We start from the raw sequence: 15,397 nt of genomic DNA, 5'->3' as shown, positions 1-15,397 counted from the left end.
TTTGTTATATAGTAGGCATTTTTTAAATCATTCGTGGTTGATAAACAGATTTCAGTGAATATGATCAATAAAATGCCTTAATTTGGAATGGATCTTCATCATTATTCTTATTATCCATTCAGCAAATAGTGTCCAGATAGAGAAAAAATAATAATTGTAAAACTTGGATATTTCAAAAATTGGCGATTTTTATGCTACTACCTTTATTAATATTTCAAAATTCATTATCGTTCCTCATATTGAAATATTCTTACTCAATTCATAATGAAACAATCCAGTGAATCAAATGTCACCCAACACGCAACAACAAAGACATTATCTTTTGAATTTGATTATCGGCATATCGGTCTATTTTGCTCGAAGTAAGCAATGAATACTAGATGGATAGGTACCGTAAGGGAACGGCGAGAGAAACTGGATTAGATGTTGAAGAGGGCATACCATATGAAACAGTATTACTTGAAACGTCCTTCCTTGTGGCTAACGTCCCCTATGGGAACGGCTTGGATGTGTTTTGAGAATGACACTACCAAGACAGCCCTGGCTGGTAGCCCTATAGGGGACGTTAGCCACAAGGAAGGACGTTTCAAGTAATATTGTTTCATATGGTATGCCCTCTTCAACATCTAATCCAATTTCTCTCGCCGTTCCCTTACGGTACCTATCCATCTAGTATTCATTGCTTTCTTCTCCATGCTCCCTCTTACTTCGAGCAAAATAGACCGATATGCCGATAAACAAATTCAAAAAATAATTATCACGGTCGATACCTTTGTATGCAAAGACATTATCATCTTTTTTTCTTGTTGCAATAATTTTGTTCCGCAACATCAGTTTATCATCACTTGAACAGAATATGACAATGATCGATCACCACGAGCGCAGCGATTTTCTGGGCTTCGCATTGCAATTTTCGAGAACATTCTCCGTGTTGGTAAACATTAGCACATTATCGATCAACATCCATAAAACAAATTTGGTTAAGTGTTTAAAATAACTGATTAACAGAGAGTTGAAAAGGTTGCAACAATGTTGCGCCCTGTGATTGTCATGACAATTTTGCTTTTGATTGTATCCCTATCCACAAAAGTTGGGACACACGGTTGTGAGCAAGCTTGCTTTGTTGTTTGTTTTTCGTCTGTTTTGATGACAATTTGATTCACTGAATGAAACAATAAAAATGCTCTTTCGATGCATTACTGAGGGATTTAGAAATCTGAACGATAGGACAATTTTGATAAAACTCGAATTTGATTTCCTCATTATTATCCAGGCTGTTCCATAAAGAGCATTGATACATCGATGATTTGACTGAGTGGAGATCTCCTGCAACATATAACGCACTGAATAAAATACTTGTTTTACGTGTTCCACTATAATAACGTTAATATTTGCCTTAATGAGCATATTGTATTCTTTTGAAGAATTAAAGCTTCAACAGAAAATATGAATACAACCAAAACATTTGATTCTATGTCTTGTTCACAAATGGTAAAACAACATTTTCCAAGTCGATAAGGCATTGATTTTTACTTAACTTCATTTCATTTATTTAGTTAACATCTAAACAGATAACACTGAATCAAAACTCGGTTCGTGGCCGCATCTCTCCATCCTCGGTTCTGCCCCACGCTCGCCAAATCGATACGCACTTGATCCGCCCACCTTGCTCGCTGCGCTCCACGCCTTCTTGTACCAACCGGATCCGAAGCGAACACCATCTTTGTAGGGTTGCTGTCCGGCATTCTTGCAACATGCCCTGCCCATCGTATCCTTCCAGCTTTGGCCACCTTCTGAATACTGGGTTCGCCGTAGAGTTGGATGAGCTCGTGGTTCATCCTTCGCCGCCACACACCGTTTTCCTGCACACCGCCGAAGATCGTCCTAAGCACCCGACGTTCGAAGACTCCAAATGCTTGCAAGTCCTCCTCGAGCATCGTCCACGTTTCATGCCCGTAGAGGACTACAGGCCTTATGAGCGTTTTGTACATGGTACATTTGGTGCGGGCGTGAATCTTTTTTGACCGCAGCTTCTTCTGGAGGCCAAAGTAGGCCCGACTTCCACTGATGATGTGCCTCCGTATTTCACGGCTAACGTTATTGTCAGCCGTCAGCAATGATCCAAGGTAGACGATCTCGTCGACCACTTCGAACGTATCCCCGTCTATCGTAACACTGCTACCTAGGCGAGCCCTGTCGCGCTCGGCCCCACCAGCTAGCATGTACTTTGTTTTGGACGCATTCACCACCAGTCCAACTTTCGCTGCCTCGCGTTTCAGGCGGGTGTACAGGTCTGCCACCTGTTCAAATGTTCGGCCGACAATTTCCATATCATCCGCGAAGCAAACAAATTGTCCGGATCTCGTAAATATCGTACCCCGGCTGTTGAGCCCGGCTCTCCGCATAACAGCTTCTAGCGATATATTGAACAACAGGCACGAAAGTCCATCATCTTGTCGTAGTCCCCGGCGTGATCCAAACGAACTGGAATGTTCGCCTGAAACCTTCACACAATTTTGCACACCTTCCTTCGTTGCTTTTATCATTCTCGTGAGCTTCCCGGGAAAGCTGTTCTCGTCCATGATTTTCCATAGCTCTACGCGGTCGATACTATTGTATGCCGCCTTAAAATCGATGAAAAGGTGATGCGTTGGGACCTGGTATTCACGACATTTTAGGAGGATTTGCCGTACAGTAAAGATCTGGTCCGTTGTCGATCGTCCGTCAACGAAGCCGGCTTGATAACTTCTTACGAATTCGTTTACTACAGGTGACAGACGATGGAAGATGATCTGGGATAATACTTTGTAGGCCGCATTTAGAATGGTGATCGCTCGAAAGTTCTCACATTCTAACTTGTCGCCTTTCTTGTAGATGGGACATATTACCCCTTCCTTCCACTCCTCCGGTAGCTGTTCTGTTTCCCAGATTGTGACTACCATGCATGACCGCCCGCGCTGCGTTCTTCTCCTCTAAAATCTGCCTACATTCCTCGTCGACCCAATCGTTCCGTCTACTCCGTCCCACGTACCCGATGTTGCTCTCAGCTGCATCGTTGATGGCTGCCTTCACTGTTTTCCAGCAGTCCTCAAGAGTCGATGTTAGCGCCACGATAGGTCCTGACATCGATAATGTCGGAGAAGTGCCGTCCATCAATCAGAACGTGGTCGATTTGTGATTCTGTCTGCTGTGGTGATCTCCAGGTGTATCGGTATGGAAGGCTATGCTGGAAGTAGGTGCTACGAATGGCCATATTCTTGGAGTCGGCGAAATCAATTAGTCGTAGGCCGTTTTCGTTCGTCCGCCGGTGGGCGCTGAACTTTCCAATCGTCGGTCTGAACTCCTCCTCCTGACCAACCTGAGCGTTTAGATCTCCTATGATGATTTTGACGTTGTACCTTGGGCAGCTATCGTACTCGCGTTCAAGCTGCGCGTAAAAAGCGTCTTTATCATCATCAGTGTTTCCGGAATGAGGGCTGTGCACGTTCATTATGCTGAAGTTGAAGCCTTTAGGCCACAACTTACACATTCTCTCATTGATCGGCCACCACCCGATCACGCGCCTCTGCATATCACCCATCACTATAAAAGCTGTTCCCAGCTCGTGTGTGTTGCCGCAGCTCTGGTAGATGGTATGGTTACCTCTAAACGTTCGCACCATTGATCCCTTTCAACACACTTCCTGCAACGCTACGATGCCGAATCCGCGGTCCTTCAGCACGTCGGCGAGTATGCGTGTGCTCCCAATGAAGTTGAGAGATTTACAGTTCCACGTACCGAGCTTCCAATCGCTAGTCCCTTTCTGTCACTGTGGTCTTCGCCGATTGTCCCGGTTCGTAATCTCTTGATGATTATTCGTTGCTAGATGTTTTTACGGCTAGCTTGCAGGGCCTGACACCAACCCCCTAGATTTCCGGAGGACCATTCCCCCTAAATGTTCGGAGGGCCATAGTGCGCAGTTTAGCTTAGAGTTCTTCTCTAGCACTCGGACGATGATCAGCCGCCCCTGACATGGGGAACAGACGCTGTTGTGAGCCGCTCCTAACATGGAGTACAGACGCTCAAGGTTTGCAGAAGCAAAAGCAAACCACGACCAAAGTTACCACCGGGGGTTGGTTACCCCAGAGAATTTGTTTATTATAGAGAAGCGCAAATTCTGAAACCAAAGATTCCAATCGAACCGTCAAACGTGGTTCCAATCGAGCAAATTCAATGAGACTCAAAGAGATGTTACGCAAAAGAGACGTTGGATGTGTGTTAGTGAAAAGCGATACAAAAGTGACGTCATTAATAAGCTTGGTTTCTTATGGCGACTGACAGGATGACACGCACACTAAAATTTTGTTGTAATGACCTCAATTGTTGATAGTCATTGCAAATATTGTTTATAAACAAAGTCAAAATCGTCTCCGCGTTTCTCTAGTATAATCATATTCTCTGGGTTACCCGATCTTCCCCAAGGTTACTCGTACTGCGAGGAGGTACACTCAAAATAATCCAAACGTCATTGTTACGTGAAAACATACGTGGTTTTTTTCCATCGCACTTTTCACGTAGCTCTTACGTTAATCACAGGTAGCCCAGAATGAACGCATGAACTTTTGAACTTCGTCCATTCCACCGGCGCTACAAGTAAGAGCTACGTGCATTTCCCGGTAGCCTTTACGAAGCGTTTCAATAGGACCTAGATGGTTTTGCATTAAAATAACTAGACTATAGACCAACCTTATATCTAATAGGCTTTGGAAGAAAACTAATTCCTAATTGGATAATGTAAACAAATCTAAAAGATTGTGATATTTTTATATTCAATCTGAGCATTGTGAATCTTGTTTCTCAAATGTTGTGAGTATGTTCTGTTTTTTTGCAGCCTTCGCGTGCTATAATTGATAGAGGTTATAAATCAGGTGTAAAATATGTACTAATGCAGGGATTCTTCGGTATTCAAAGCATATTTACCTTAAAATTAATCTAACACAGGGTTTAAAGTTCAGCAGCTTCTGAAGTTCTGCAAAAATCAAGCGGGCGCCATCTTAGGATTTGCGCTCAACACCGAATGTACGTACAATATGCAGATGTCAAAATGAACTTAGGCACCTACGTGAATTTCCTGTAAGTGCGATAGGTAACCTCAGTAACAATTACCGATTCACTATTTGATGGTTATGAATGGCTTAGTGATCTTTATCTTAGTCAGGTGAAGTGAAGGCAAAATGAATTTGGAATGATCTACGTGATTTTTCACGTAGCAATGACGTTTGGATTTTTTTGAGTGTAGGGATAGGAGTTGCTGGGCAAGAGGCTAAGGACCGCACAGAGGGGTCTATTTTATTCCTTCAGGTACGCGAGGCACCAATTGTACGCCATGTCCAGCCATTCCCCAACCTTATTAACCTTTAACTTATTAAGCTTTTAATTAGTATGTTTATAAATGAAATGGTTTAAAAACGAATACAATATAACATTCATGTTCAAAGCTACATAAAATCTGTTTGATTGTATTCATCAGGAAAATTTAAAATTTCTTAGACATTTTTAATCTAATTTTATTATTGTTTTGAAGTTAAAGCCCATCATTTCATAACCCAAGTTTGATAAGTCAGACAAAGAAGTTTGAGAGAAAAAAATCTGTTTGTTAGTTTTTTCAGTGCTACCGTAATCCGGGGTAACATTGATCATTTTTTTGAATATTTCTTGAATATTTGGTTCGAAAATGCAATAGTTGCAAATTTTATTTTTTTAAAACAAGTACTGGCACCCATAGCTCGTGACTATATACTTTATTTTGTTTTGTGAAAGGTTTAAGCATGTTAAAAAAAATGTTTTAAGTGATTTTTTGATTTAGCTGATATGGGGTAACATTGATCACCTATGTAAACAACGTTCGGTAATATTGAAAATGTCGTTACCTACTAAAATCATAGCCCCTGAAGCCGAATATGAAGGCTAAATGCTTACAAGTCATTTACTTTTTGAGTTATTTTAAAATTAAAAACATCTCGAACCACCGCACAATGGTCGGAAAAAAGTGAAGTTTGGCCAAAACTATTTTTATCGCCTTAATCGATGAAATATGTAATCTGAATATGTTATTTGGCGTTTTTGTTGTTTCAGAAGGGTTTATTCACAAATTACGTAACCGGGCTGAAAGCACAAATTTTGTTTATATTTGATTGAGTTTGATCAAAATGTGTATGAATAGTGGTTAAATAAATTTTAAATAAACTTTGTATGAAAAATATCGTCAAAATATATGTAAAATATTGAATTATTCAAATAGCTCTAACTTGCAAATCAGCAAATTTCTGCAAAAATTTTAAAGGTTTTTTGTAAGATCTAAGGATGCTTTTTGATGTGCAATATTCGAAATGGCGGCGACATGACGCGACAAGAGTTGTTTTTCATATTCAAAATCACCAAAACTACTAAAATGTAATATTGAATAGTATTGAAACTTAAACCAAATATTTTTTTCATCCTCATGCTCGATAAAAGTGTTGAACCATAAGCTTTCAGATAGTGGGTAACTTTAGGGAAATATTGCATTCCTAAATTATAAATTTTGTGCTTTATTTTATTGTTACATTTTTCAATTTTTTGACTTCAGCCTGTTTGCCGTCATAAAAATCATAGAAATTTAAATTTCAGTTCAATTTCAATTAAGGATCATAATAATATAACACATGAGGTATATTTTAAAATTAAAAAAATCATAAAAATCTCAAAAAAGTTTTTGGTAGTTTTGGCCGCCCCTTTATATGGAGCCCGACCATTGTGCACCGATTACGCCTAAAGGTAGGCAAATTTCTAAGGGAAAGTTACATTCTTAACAGTAATTCGGTAATGTTGCCTAATTGAACATACTTATGAAAGTTTTGACAACGGAATCGTTTTCGGCGATGCCGTTTTTAGTAACAACCGCATTTTCCTTGCTCATATCATTTACAGAACTTATGTGAGACATGAATGTTTGGAAGTGTCATCCTTAATCATTGAAATCATTGTTTCGAAAAGTTGCCAAATTTATGCATAAGGTAAACGCAATTTTCTCAAAAATCTTCACTTTTATCAGCTGATGAATACAAGAAAGAGAAGCACCATTCATGATTTGGAAATGTTCCATCAATAAATGATAATGCGAACTTTTTATGAGATGGGTCATTCCGATCAATGTTACCCCGCTGATCAATGATACCCCGGATTACGGTACTATTTTTATCAAAATTATTGAAAATGCTACGTCAACTAGTTGAGACCCCTCCCTCCCCCTCGTCACACATCGTCACAAATCCGTGAAGACCCCCCTCCCCCCTAAAACGCTACGTCATTTATGGACGACCCCTTACTATGGTGATCCCTTCAAACATTTCTGTTCCATTACTCGATATTTGCAGGCCCTTTCAAATATCGACTCATGGGGGATTGACTGTATTTTTTCTGGAAAAAATCTTAGAAAACTTCCAAGGAATATGTATAGCCCAGGGCTTACTTGGCTTTAGATTTTAAAATTTGAGTATTATACTTTTATCTTTCCAAGATTAAATTTCAATACACCACACGTTCAAACACGCATTCAAAATCATTCAGTACTAAAATTCTACAGTGATTTCTAAATTACTCATATCATGTTTCAACAGACAATGACAAATCTCTTTCCAATTTGTGGTTATACTTCTGAAATGATAATTGACATTCCTTGAGCTTGCGGGTGGTTAGTTTCGTTATAAATTCATGAGCAACTGTCGCCATCCAGCTCGTTCTGTTGCAACCATTCCGTATGTGATTACATTTTATTTATTCTTGCTCAGTTGATTCAACAGCTTGCATAATGAGAAGTTCTATTGGTTTGCTGCTGATTTGCGGTTTGTCTAAGGCTGCTATCAACTTTGATTTGTTCAAGGATTTTTTACGCTGGCAACATTTGAAATTTGTTACGGTGTTTCACTGCTTGGACCAAAGTGATGGTAACAGATATTAACAGATAACATATTTTTTCCATTACAAAATTAAGCTTGTTCGTGCTAGATGTACTCAACCTGTATCACAAGATCGGCCGTTCATATTCTGAGAAAGTCCACTTTGAAGACATCTCTTACTTTACTGAAGCAACTTGGAACCATAAGCATGTGATGAGATATGACTATAACAATTTGGGAGTTTCCGTTGACCTGGACTGTCCAGCAACTGAGAAGCTCTTTGAGGTTGTATCAAACAACGAATACTTCAATGCATCCTACTATTGGCTAATGTTCGCAAATGGTTCACTGGAAGAATCTGCTTGTCTGTTAGGCAAGCAGAATTTGAACATAGATGCGAAGGTTACCTTGGTGGTTGATCAAAGAGTTCAGCATAATGTCTTCGATGTGTACGACGTGTTTAGTCCAGCGATAAAACGAGGTGCTGCTTTGAATACAACGCTTATGGGGAATTGGAGTCACGAGGGTGGATTCACCATCACGGTGAACCAGACGGAATACGAACGTCGAATTGACTTTGCAGGAATTTCTTTAAAAACTGCTGTGTTGGTTTGTATATAGAACTTTTCAAATATAAAGTCACTGCTATAATTTACGAGCTATTTCAGACTTTGGACCAATTACATCACGCTACTCTTATGCAGCTTTTGACAAAACAAGGAACCATACGTTCATACTCCCTCCACAGACTTGGATATCGTTTTCTGGAGTTCCTACTTGAAAAGCACAACTTTTCGTAAGATATTTCTCAGTAATAAATGGATTGGAACAATTGGACAAAATAAAATTTTCCTGCTTTTAGAGTGCAATTCATCCGAATCAACGATTGGGGCTTTACCAGTACGGATGGATACTCCAGTTTTGGCCTGGTTGGTCAGATGGGTGCGAAAAAGGTTGACTTTCTGATCAACAGCCTTGCATATCAACCGGAAAGGGTCGGCGTTATGGATTACACCATAACGATCGGAGTGTCTAAAATGCTTATAGTGTTCCGCCATCCGCAGAAAAACGAAGGCCGCTACTTTTTTCTCAAACCTTTTCGTGCTGAATTGTGGATCGCAATTATTGGTTTAAATGTGGTGGCAACTCTAGTTGTCTGTATGACCTACCGTTCCAAGTCTATCAAAGAGTATGATGATCCACGATCCAATGATGACCGCAGGTTAGCGTGGCTTACAGTTTTTGGCATTCTATTTCAGCAAGGTTGGTATCATGAATGTTCACATCGAAGCAGTACATTACTAAACATTTGATCCTTTCCAGGAACATCATCGACAGTATCTTTCAGTTCTACCCGAATCACTCTGATCAGTACTCTTGTGTTCTCGATTCTGATTTCGCAGTTTTATTCCGCTTACATTGTAGGCTACCTTCTGATCGTCCCTCCAAAAACTATGAACACGGTGCAGCATCTCATCGATAGCGATTTCAGAGTTCTTGTCGAAAATCTGGGCTATAATATCGATTTTCTTAATGTACTAGATCTAACTACCTCTCCAAATACAAAATCTCACTCTTTCCCTCCTGCAGAGAACGACAGATCCCGTTGTCCTCGAACTCTACCACAGGAAGATCCTCAACGGAGAAGACAACTTCGTGAACATTACCCAAGGATTGGAACTGGTAAAACGAGGTGGCTTCGCGTTTCAGTGTGACACGGCCTATGCATATCCTCTCATGAAGGAGTCCTTCACGGATAAAGAAGTGTGCGACATACAGGAAATTATGTACAATCGATTGCGACCTTTGAACCTTCCGCTTCGGAAGGGTAGCCAGTTCAAGCAATTGTTTCGCATTACGCTGAGAAAGGTGATGGAAACGGGCAATGGGGCCTACCAGAACAAATATTTCTTCTCGAAAAAACTCATATGCGACAAAAACTACATCAAAACGGTATCTGTAGACTTGGATCACTTGTTAGTGTTGTTCGGCAGCTTGCTAGGGGGAATGGCGGGAAGCTTTGTCATTATGCTATTGGAAATTGGTTATGTCAAAGTCAGGAAAAGAAAAATACAGGTTTTAAATGGAAGTCGCAGTGAAGATTCATTGAAGCGCGATTAAGCCAATTATACAATTCAATTGTCCATTTCACGAAACGGTAACACTGATGATATGTATTGCTGTTACTTTCACACGTTACGACACCGCCTACTGTCAAAATTTCATTAATAAAATAAGTGATCAACTGCATCTTCAACAGTACTAGTTAATTATACACAAATGTAGATCTGCATATTCAAATTCAAAAAAGTTCGAATCAAGTACCGGAAGTAGCTTGATAAGAGTTTAAATTTTAAATGAACTGCTGCCGAAAATTATAATTTTCAATCGGTTTGATCAATTTCAGTCTGTTACTTTTTCAATCAAATCTCGTTAGATTGAAAATGATACATTTTCAAGCTTAAATGCAACCTCTTTTTTGTTTTGAAAATATTTGGTGAGTGAATAAAAAACAAGTTATTATAAATAATAAATAATAATAATAAAAAAGTGTCGATTCGAGAAGCATTTGTCTCTTGTTAGTGTGATTGTGATACATTGAAAGCGTGAAGAACCTTTACATGCGAGATTTTTATTTTCCGACTTCCTAGACATACTGACGTGGCAACTATTAGCACTATGAGTAATTTGTTCGATAGATTCCAAAGAACAGTCGAAAGTTAAAAGAAAATTTTCAAATGGTCACTTTTTATATTTTCATCAATGGTAATTACAGTTCCAACGGAATTCGTTGTAATTCAATCGTTTTCTATGACATACACTCAAGATTGAGATCTAAAAATGATAATTGATACTTACCAGAGCCAAAATCTCCCATGATCTATCTCCGCAAGTACTGTCTTCAACGATAACTAAATTGATGTTTCATGGCAGCATTTTAGCAACCGTGCTCCTCACTCATTTTCTCAACCCGGAATTACCAGGAATTTTCCGCTGAGCATTTCCATCGGAAACGAACCATGGCACACGTCATTGCTCCACTTTATGAAAAAGTTCGCTTGAAACTTTTGAATCACCAGTCTAGAGTGACGGATCCTGATAAGATTTTAGTTTTGCATTTCGTTTGTATCACTCTTTCCTTTCATGGCAGCTTGGATGAGCAACGGCTACACTCACTGTTTCGATTGCTCGTCTCCTGAGCAAAATTTATTGTTGGTTGTCATGAAACTCCTGGTTAGTTTTTTTCTTTTCCTGTCGTTGGCAGAATGTGACGCTATTTGTATCGAATGTGAATAAAAGACACCTGAATTCCCTATGCTTGATTTCGAATCACAAATGCCTTTTTCGTTAGAGAAATGAAAACTTTATTTTACAAGCTTTTTTTTGCCCGCCCTTATTCACAACTTTCACGAAACTTTTCTTATCTGTCTAGAGCCATCTTCCTCTGAACGAGCTTTTCAATCATCACTTCGCGTAGAAACCGACTCCCCGACAAAACAACGCTGAACTTGAATTACTTCATTTACAAGCAGTGTAATGCACTTTTCCGGAAGTAATCAATCAAACACTTTCCACACACGTTCACCACATTTGCACGGTAGGAAAATGGTCGAACCGACTCAATCGAAAGTTTGAACTGCTCTAAAATTGCCGAAATTCTGGCAATAGGCAAAAGCCATTGAAGGCGACACGAGAAATATCCTTGCCGCTGACAAATTACCTTGGCGGAATACGGCGACCCTCGTGCACCGGAACTTGCCGAAAGTTTCCTCTATTTTTTGGGGTGTGCTTGCATGAATAGTTCCCGCTTCCGCGACCACGCGTTGATACCTCTAAATATGATGGAATTTTTATAATTCGATTGAGCCGACTGATGCACGCCGTGTCCAAAGGGGGTTATCGTGAAACTTTCATGTACTTTTATTTCACAGGAAGTTGCTCTCGATCATAAGAAACAAGCTAGTGAAAACCAAAAAAATATTCTGCCTTGGATTTTATGAGAAATCGTCTATTTGCTCATTGAAGCTTATTATGGAGAACTTCGAATATTTCAACTGTTTTTTGTTTTGTTTTCAAATGCAATATAATACAATGAAAGTTGCATAATAATCCTCTTTGTACATAGCGAGTGACGAGCGACGACAACGGAACGGGTGGGATGCCGTGCGCGCACGTGTTTGATCGATAGCAGGAGTAGGCTGGGGATGCGATATCCAATGGGGATGGCGCCAATGTCCTTAGAAACTGACTTCGGTATAGACGGGGAAAGAGCGAACAAGCAAAACAAAAAGCTATCTGTGCGAGAAGGACAAAACACTTCCGTGTACAATGCAAGAGGCATCCAAGTGGCCGTGGATGTGCAATCGAACGTGATTAGGGTCGTCTGGAGCTATATATAGGATCGTTCATCCTTGCAGCATGGATTTAGAAAATTTATGATTGGTAAATTGGAAAGGCCTTTCTTAGCCTAGTGGTAAGCTCCGTTGCTGCAAAGCAAAGCCATGCTGAAAGTGTGTGGGTTCGATTCCCGGTCGATACAGGAAATTTTCGTAATGGAAATCACCTTGACTTCTCTGATTAACATATACGAATACTAAGTTTGTAAACTTAGCAACGAAATTTTTCAGTTAATAACAATGGAATTGCTCATAAACAAGTTGAGAAACAGATTCTGTCTCAGTGGGAACGTAATGCCAAGAAGAAGAAGAATAATGATTTCCTGCATATCGATGTTTGTCATTGAAAAATATATTCATAGCTATTTTCAGCGCAACCCGAAATGATTTTTTATCCATCAGAGTTCACATTTCAAGTCGACCATTTTCGAGTTTTTCTAAATGATTTTGCTCTATGATTATACAGATTTTGTTCGATTAGAAATCTCTTGAGATTTCGGTGAAATTTTACAGCAAATCTGCGAAATAATATAAGTGTGCCTACTTTGACTCTAATATTTAGCAGAATGCATTACCTTGGAAAGACATGATAATATTATTTAATCTGTAAAGGCACTGACATTATTAGACATCTATCTGATAAGCATTTTAGTGTTTTTATTAAATTTAGACATACAAAAAGTTCGGTTTGAATAAAACAACGAAGCGTACAGCCTGAATTTCCTAACATCAGTTACTGGTATCGCATAACAACACAAACAGTGATGATCAACAGGTGATTTCAGCCAAAAGCAATGCCAATGTTTGACGTTAGTTCTATCGCACGTGGCTGGTTTACGCGTTTATGTGTACAATGTTCAATGAACAATGTTCGTATACAGGGTATTTCAAGTTCTCATTATGATAGTGAGTAATGTGAAAATTTTGGATAGCAAAAAAAAATCAGATCACATTGCACTCGCAAGCTGTACCTACACAAATTATTCTGCTGATAGAAGTTTTGAATCACCCTAAAGCAAGGAAACAGCACCTTTGCTACTTTTATTAGAATCTTAATCTTAATCGTAATCGCATTAAAGTGTCGGTGTCTTTAAAACAATCTGGGAAAGTTCAAAGTCATATATCTTTTTAAATAGCATTATTCCCAATCTTCATATATAAATATTTCTTTGAGTATATGCTTTAAAATTATAGTACCATTAATGAGGTGCTTATTGTTACTTTTGTATTTTTTTTATTGGTATCATTCCAAACATTACATTCATCATTTCTTATATCTAGGTGCTCTGTGTTAGAAAACCTAGTGATCCTTTATAGAGAGATAAGCGGAAGTAAAATGGAATGATTTGGCAACAGACCAGCAGTGCTGATTCTGCTCGGCGTCGAGAATAATATTGTAACACGGACATGACTTCCTCATTGCTAAAAAGTGTATTTTGTTTCGTTATAGATCTTTGAGCTGCATATCCAAACAGCCGAAAAAAAACAACAACTAATAATCGCATTGACAAAAATTTAAAAAAGAAAAATATTTCTTTTTTTTGCTACATGCAAAATTACTATTACCGAAATAATTTCAAGCGGATTACATTACTTTTCAAGAAAAGTTCAAAACAAAAAAAAACGCATGTCCGTTTGGCTCACACTTTGACAGCTCTCGCTTTGACAGAAATGTCAGCTTCCGCGAATCTCTCTTATAAAGGATTACTAAGAAAACCCTTCCAGTCACAAATTTTTCAGCAGTGCTCACTTCACTTCTGAACAGGCAACATTGCTACACCTGGCGCGAAAAATAGCACGCACAAATCATGGCTACTATGTATTACTGCATATATCCAGTGATGCCTGCAGAACAACCTAATAATTATAGCCAAAGTTTTACAATTCATTCAAAAATCAATAACTAATTACTGGGGCGTCTGATTTGAAAACTGTCTTCGACAAAGTTGTAGCTGATTGTTGTATCTGACAGTATCAACATAGTTCCATTTCCCAAGAGCACATGGGCAAACACTATGACCGATTTAATGCATTGGTTGCTTTTCTCATAGTAATTCCCATATAAACTTTAAAGGGCTTGTGCAAGCTCAGTTTTTATCCAATTGAGCTCAAATTTTTGGAGGACACTCAGAATTTGATCTAGAATGAGCGATGTGAAGCAAAAACGATTTTTTGAACCACTCTACCTTCCATCCTAATTTGGTGAAATTAAATTAGGCTCTTATTAACATATTGTCAACAACATATTACATTTAATTTGCCAAGTTGATTTCAAATGCCAAACGCCAAACGCGAACAAAAACGATGCGAGCGCTTCGGGTGGCGAATTGGCCACCTACCATATTTTTGATTCGACCGTTTAAAAGGTCGTCGATAGACAATGATGAGAGTGTGACGTCTGTTTGTCTGTGAATGGGCCTTGGGACTAGCGAACCATTCTCAATGTGCACAATTCGAGAGTTCAATTTTCAAAAAGTCAATAACGGCGCCGGCCACGTCCTTACGGTCATCGGGAAGGGAAGGAATTTTGGTGTGACAACCATTGTAAATAGAGACCGAGATCACCTCTGCATCTCACAGGAGGAGGAGGAAGTACATGTTCAGGATTTACCTTGATAAGTAATGGGATCCATGCAACCTGTACCTGTACTGTGTTATAAAATTACTCGAATGCCGTCACCTTTGGTGGTGAACTATACAATGGTTTACGTAAAAATAAAAATATAAAAAGAAGCAATATGCAACGCAGTCATTTGTAATAACGAACTGTTCTCAGCTTTTGGATAAATTCAAAAATGGTTCAATAGGATCAGTATGCAAAAATATGCTAAACTTTCAACTATATTTTCCCTAATTAATTCGTTACAATTTTTGGAAGATCTTCTACGATAGTGAAGTCTCCACTCATGATTCTGCGGGCATCTAGAACGGGAGGGAAATTTTAGGGAGCAGACAACAGAATTCAGAAACCTTATTTCTCCAAACTATCCACCCAGCCGACAAAAACATCAACCTTTATGCTTGAACCAGCATGCTTCTAAAAATGAATTTGTTTTACAATTAAACTAATACCGCGAACACATT

General features: G+C 39.0%; 2 protein-coding genes across 2 annotated transcripts in view; one reads left to right on the top strand and one right to left on the bottom strand.

Annotated features, from left to right (window-relative positions):
* The window catches only part of LOC5577454 (cytosolic carboxypeptidase 6), a 73,220-nt gene extending 61,472 nt beyond the window's left edge, over window positions 1-11,748 (bottom strand). The window contains exon 1 of the mRNA XM_021854442.1: window positions 10,776-11,748. Within this exon, the coding sequence (XP_021710134.1) occupies window positions 10,776-10,794 (19 nt within the window). The 5' untranslated portion in view covers window positions 10,795-11,748. The remainder of the gene's footprint in view (window positions 1-10,775) is intronic.
* Window positions 7,816-10,764, top strand: LOC5577455 (glutamate [NMDA] receptor subunit 1). Its single transcript, XM_021854439.1, has 6 exons — window positions 7,816-7,964; window positions 8,026-8,525; window positions 8,585-8,712; window positions 8,779-9,179; window positions 9,240-9,451; window positions 9,507-10,764. Exons 1-6 carry the CDS (start codon window positions 7,829-7,831, stop codon window positions 10,035-10,037), a joined length of 1,908 nt encoding a protein of 635 aa, XP_021710131.1. The 5' UTR covers window positions 7,816-7,828; the 3' UTR covers window positions 10,038-10,764.
* Window positions 11,749-15,397: the final 3,649 nt, after the last annotated feature.

Source organism: Aedes aegypti, chromosome 3 (assembly GCF_002204515.2).
Source record: "Aedes aegypti strain LVP_AGWG chromosome 3, AaegL5.0 Primary Assembly, whole genome shotgun sequence".
Lineage (NCBI taxonomy): Eukaryota > Metazoa > Arthropoda > Insecta > Diptera > Culicidae > Aedes > Aedes aegypti.
The sequence above is the reverse complement of the archived record's forward strand: the minus strand, read 5'-3'. Positions and strand labels throughout refer to the sequence as shown.

Bases quoted from the DNA above. Each gene is read 5' to 3' on its own strand.
- LOC5577455 (XM_021854439.1), top strand. From the start codon at position 7,829: ATGAGAAGTTCTATTGGTTTGCTGCTGATTTGCGGTTTGTCTAAGGCT. The intron at 8,526-8,584 runs GTTTGTATATAG...GAGCTATTTCAG, and splicing joins CTTTAAAAACTGCTGTGTTG to ACTTTGGACCAATTACATCA. The intron at 8,713-8,778 runs GTAAGATATTTC...TCCTGCTTTTAG, and splicing joins CTTGAAAAGCACAACTTTTC to AGTGCAATTCATCCGAATCA.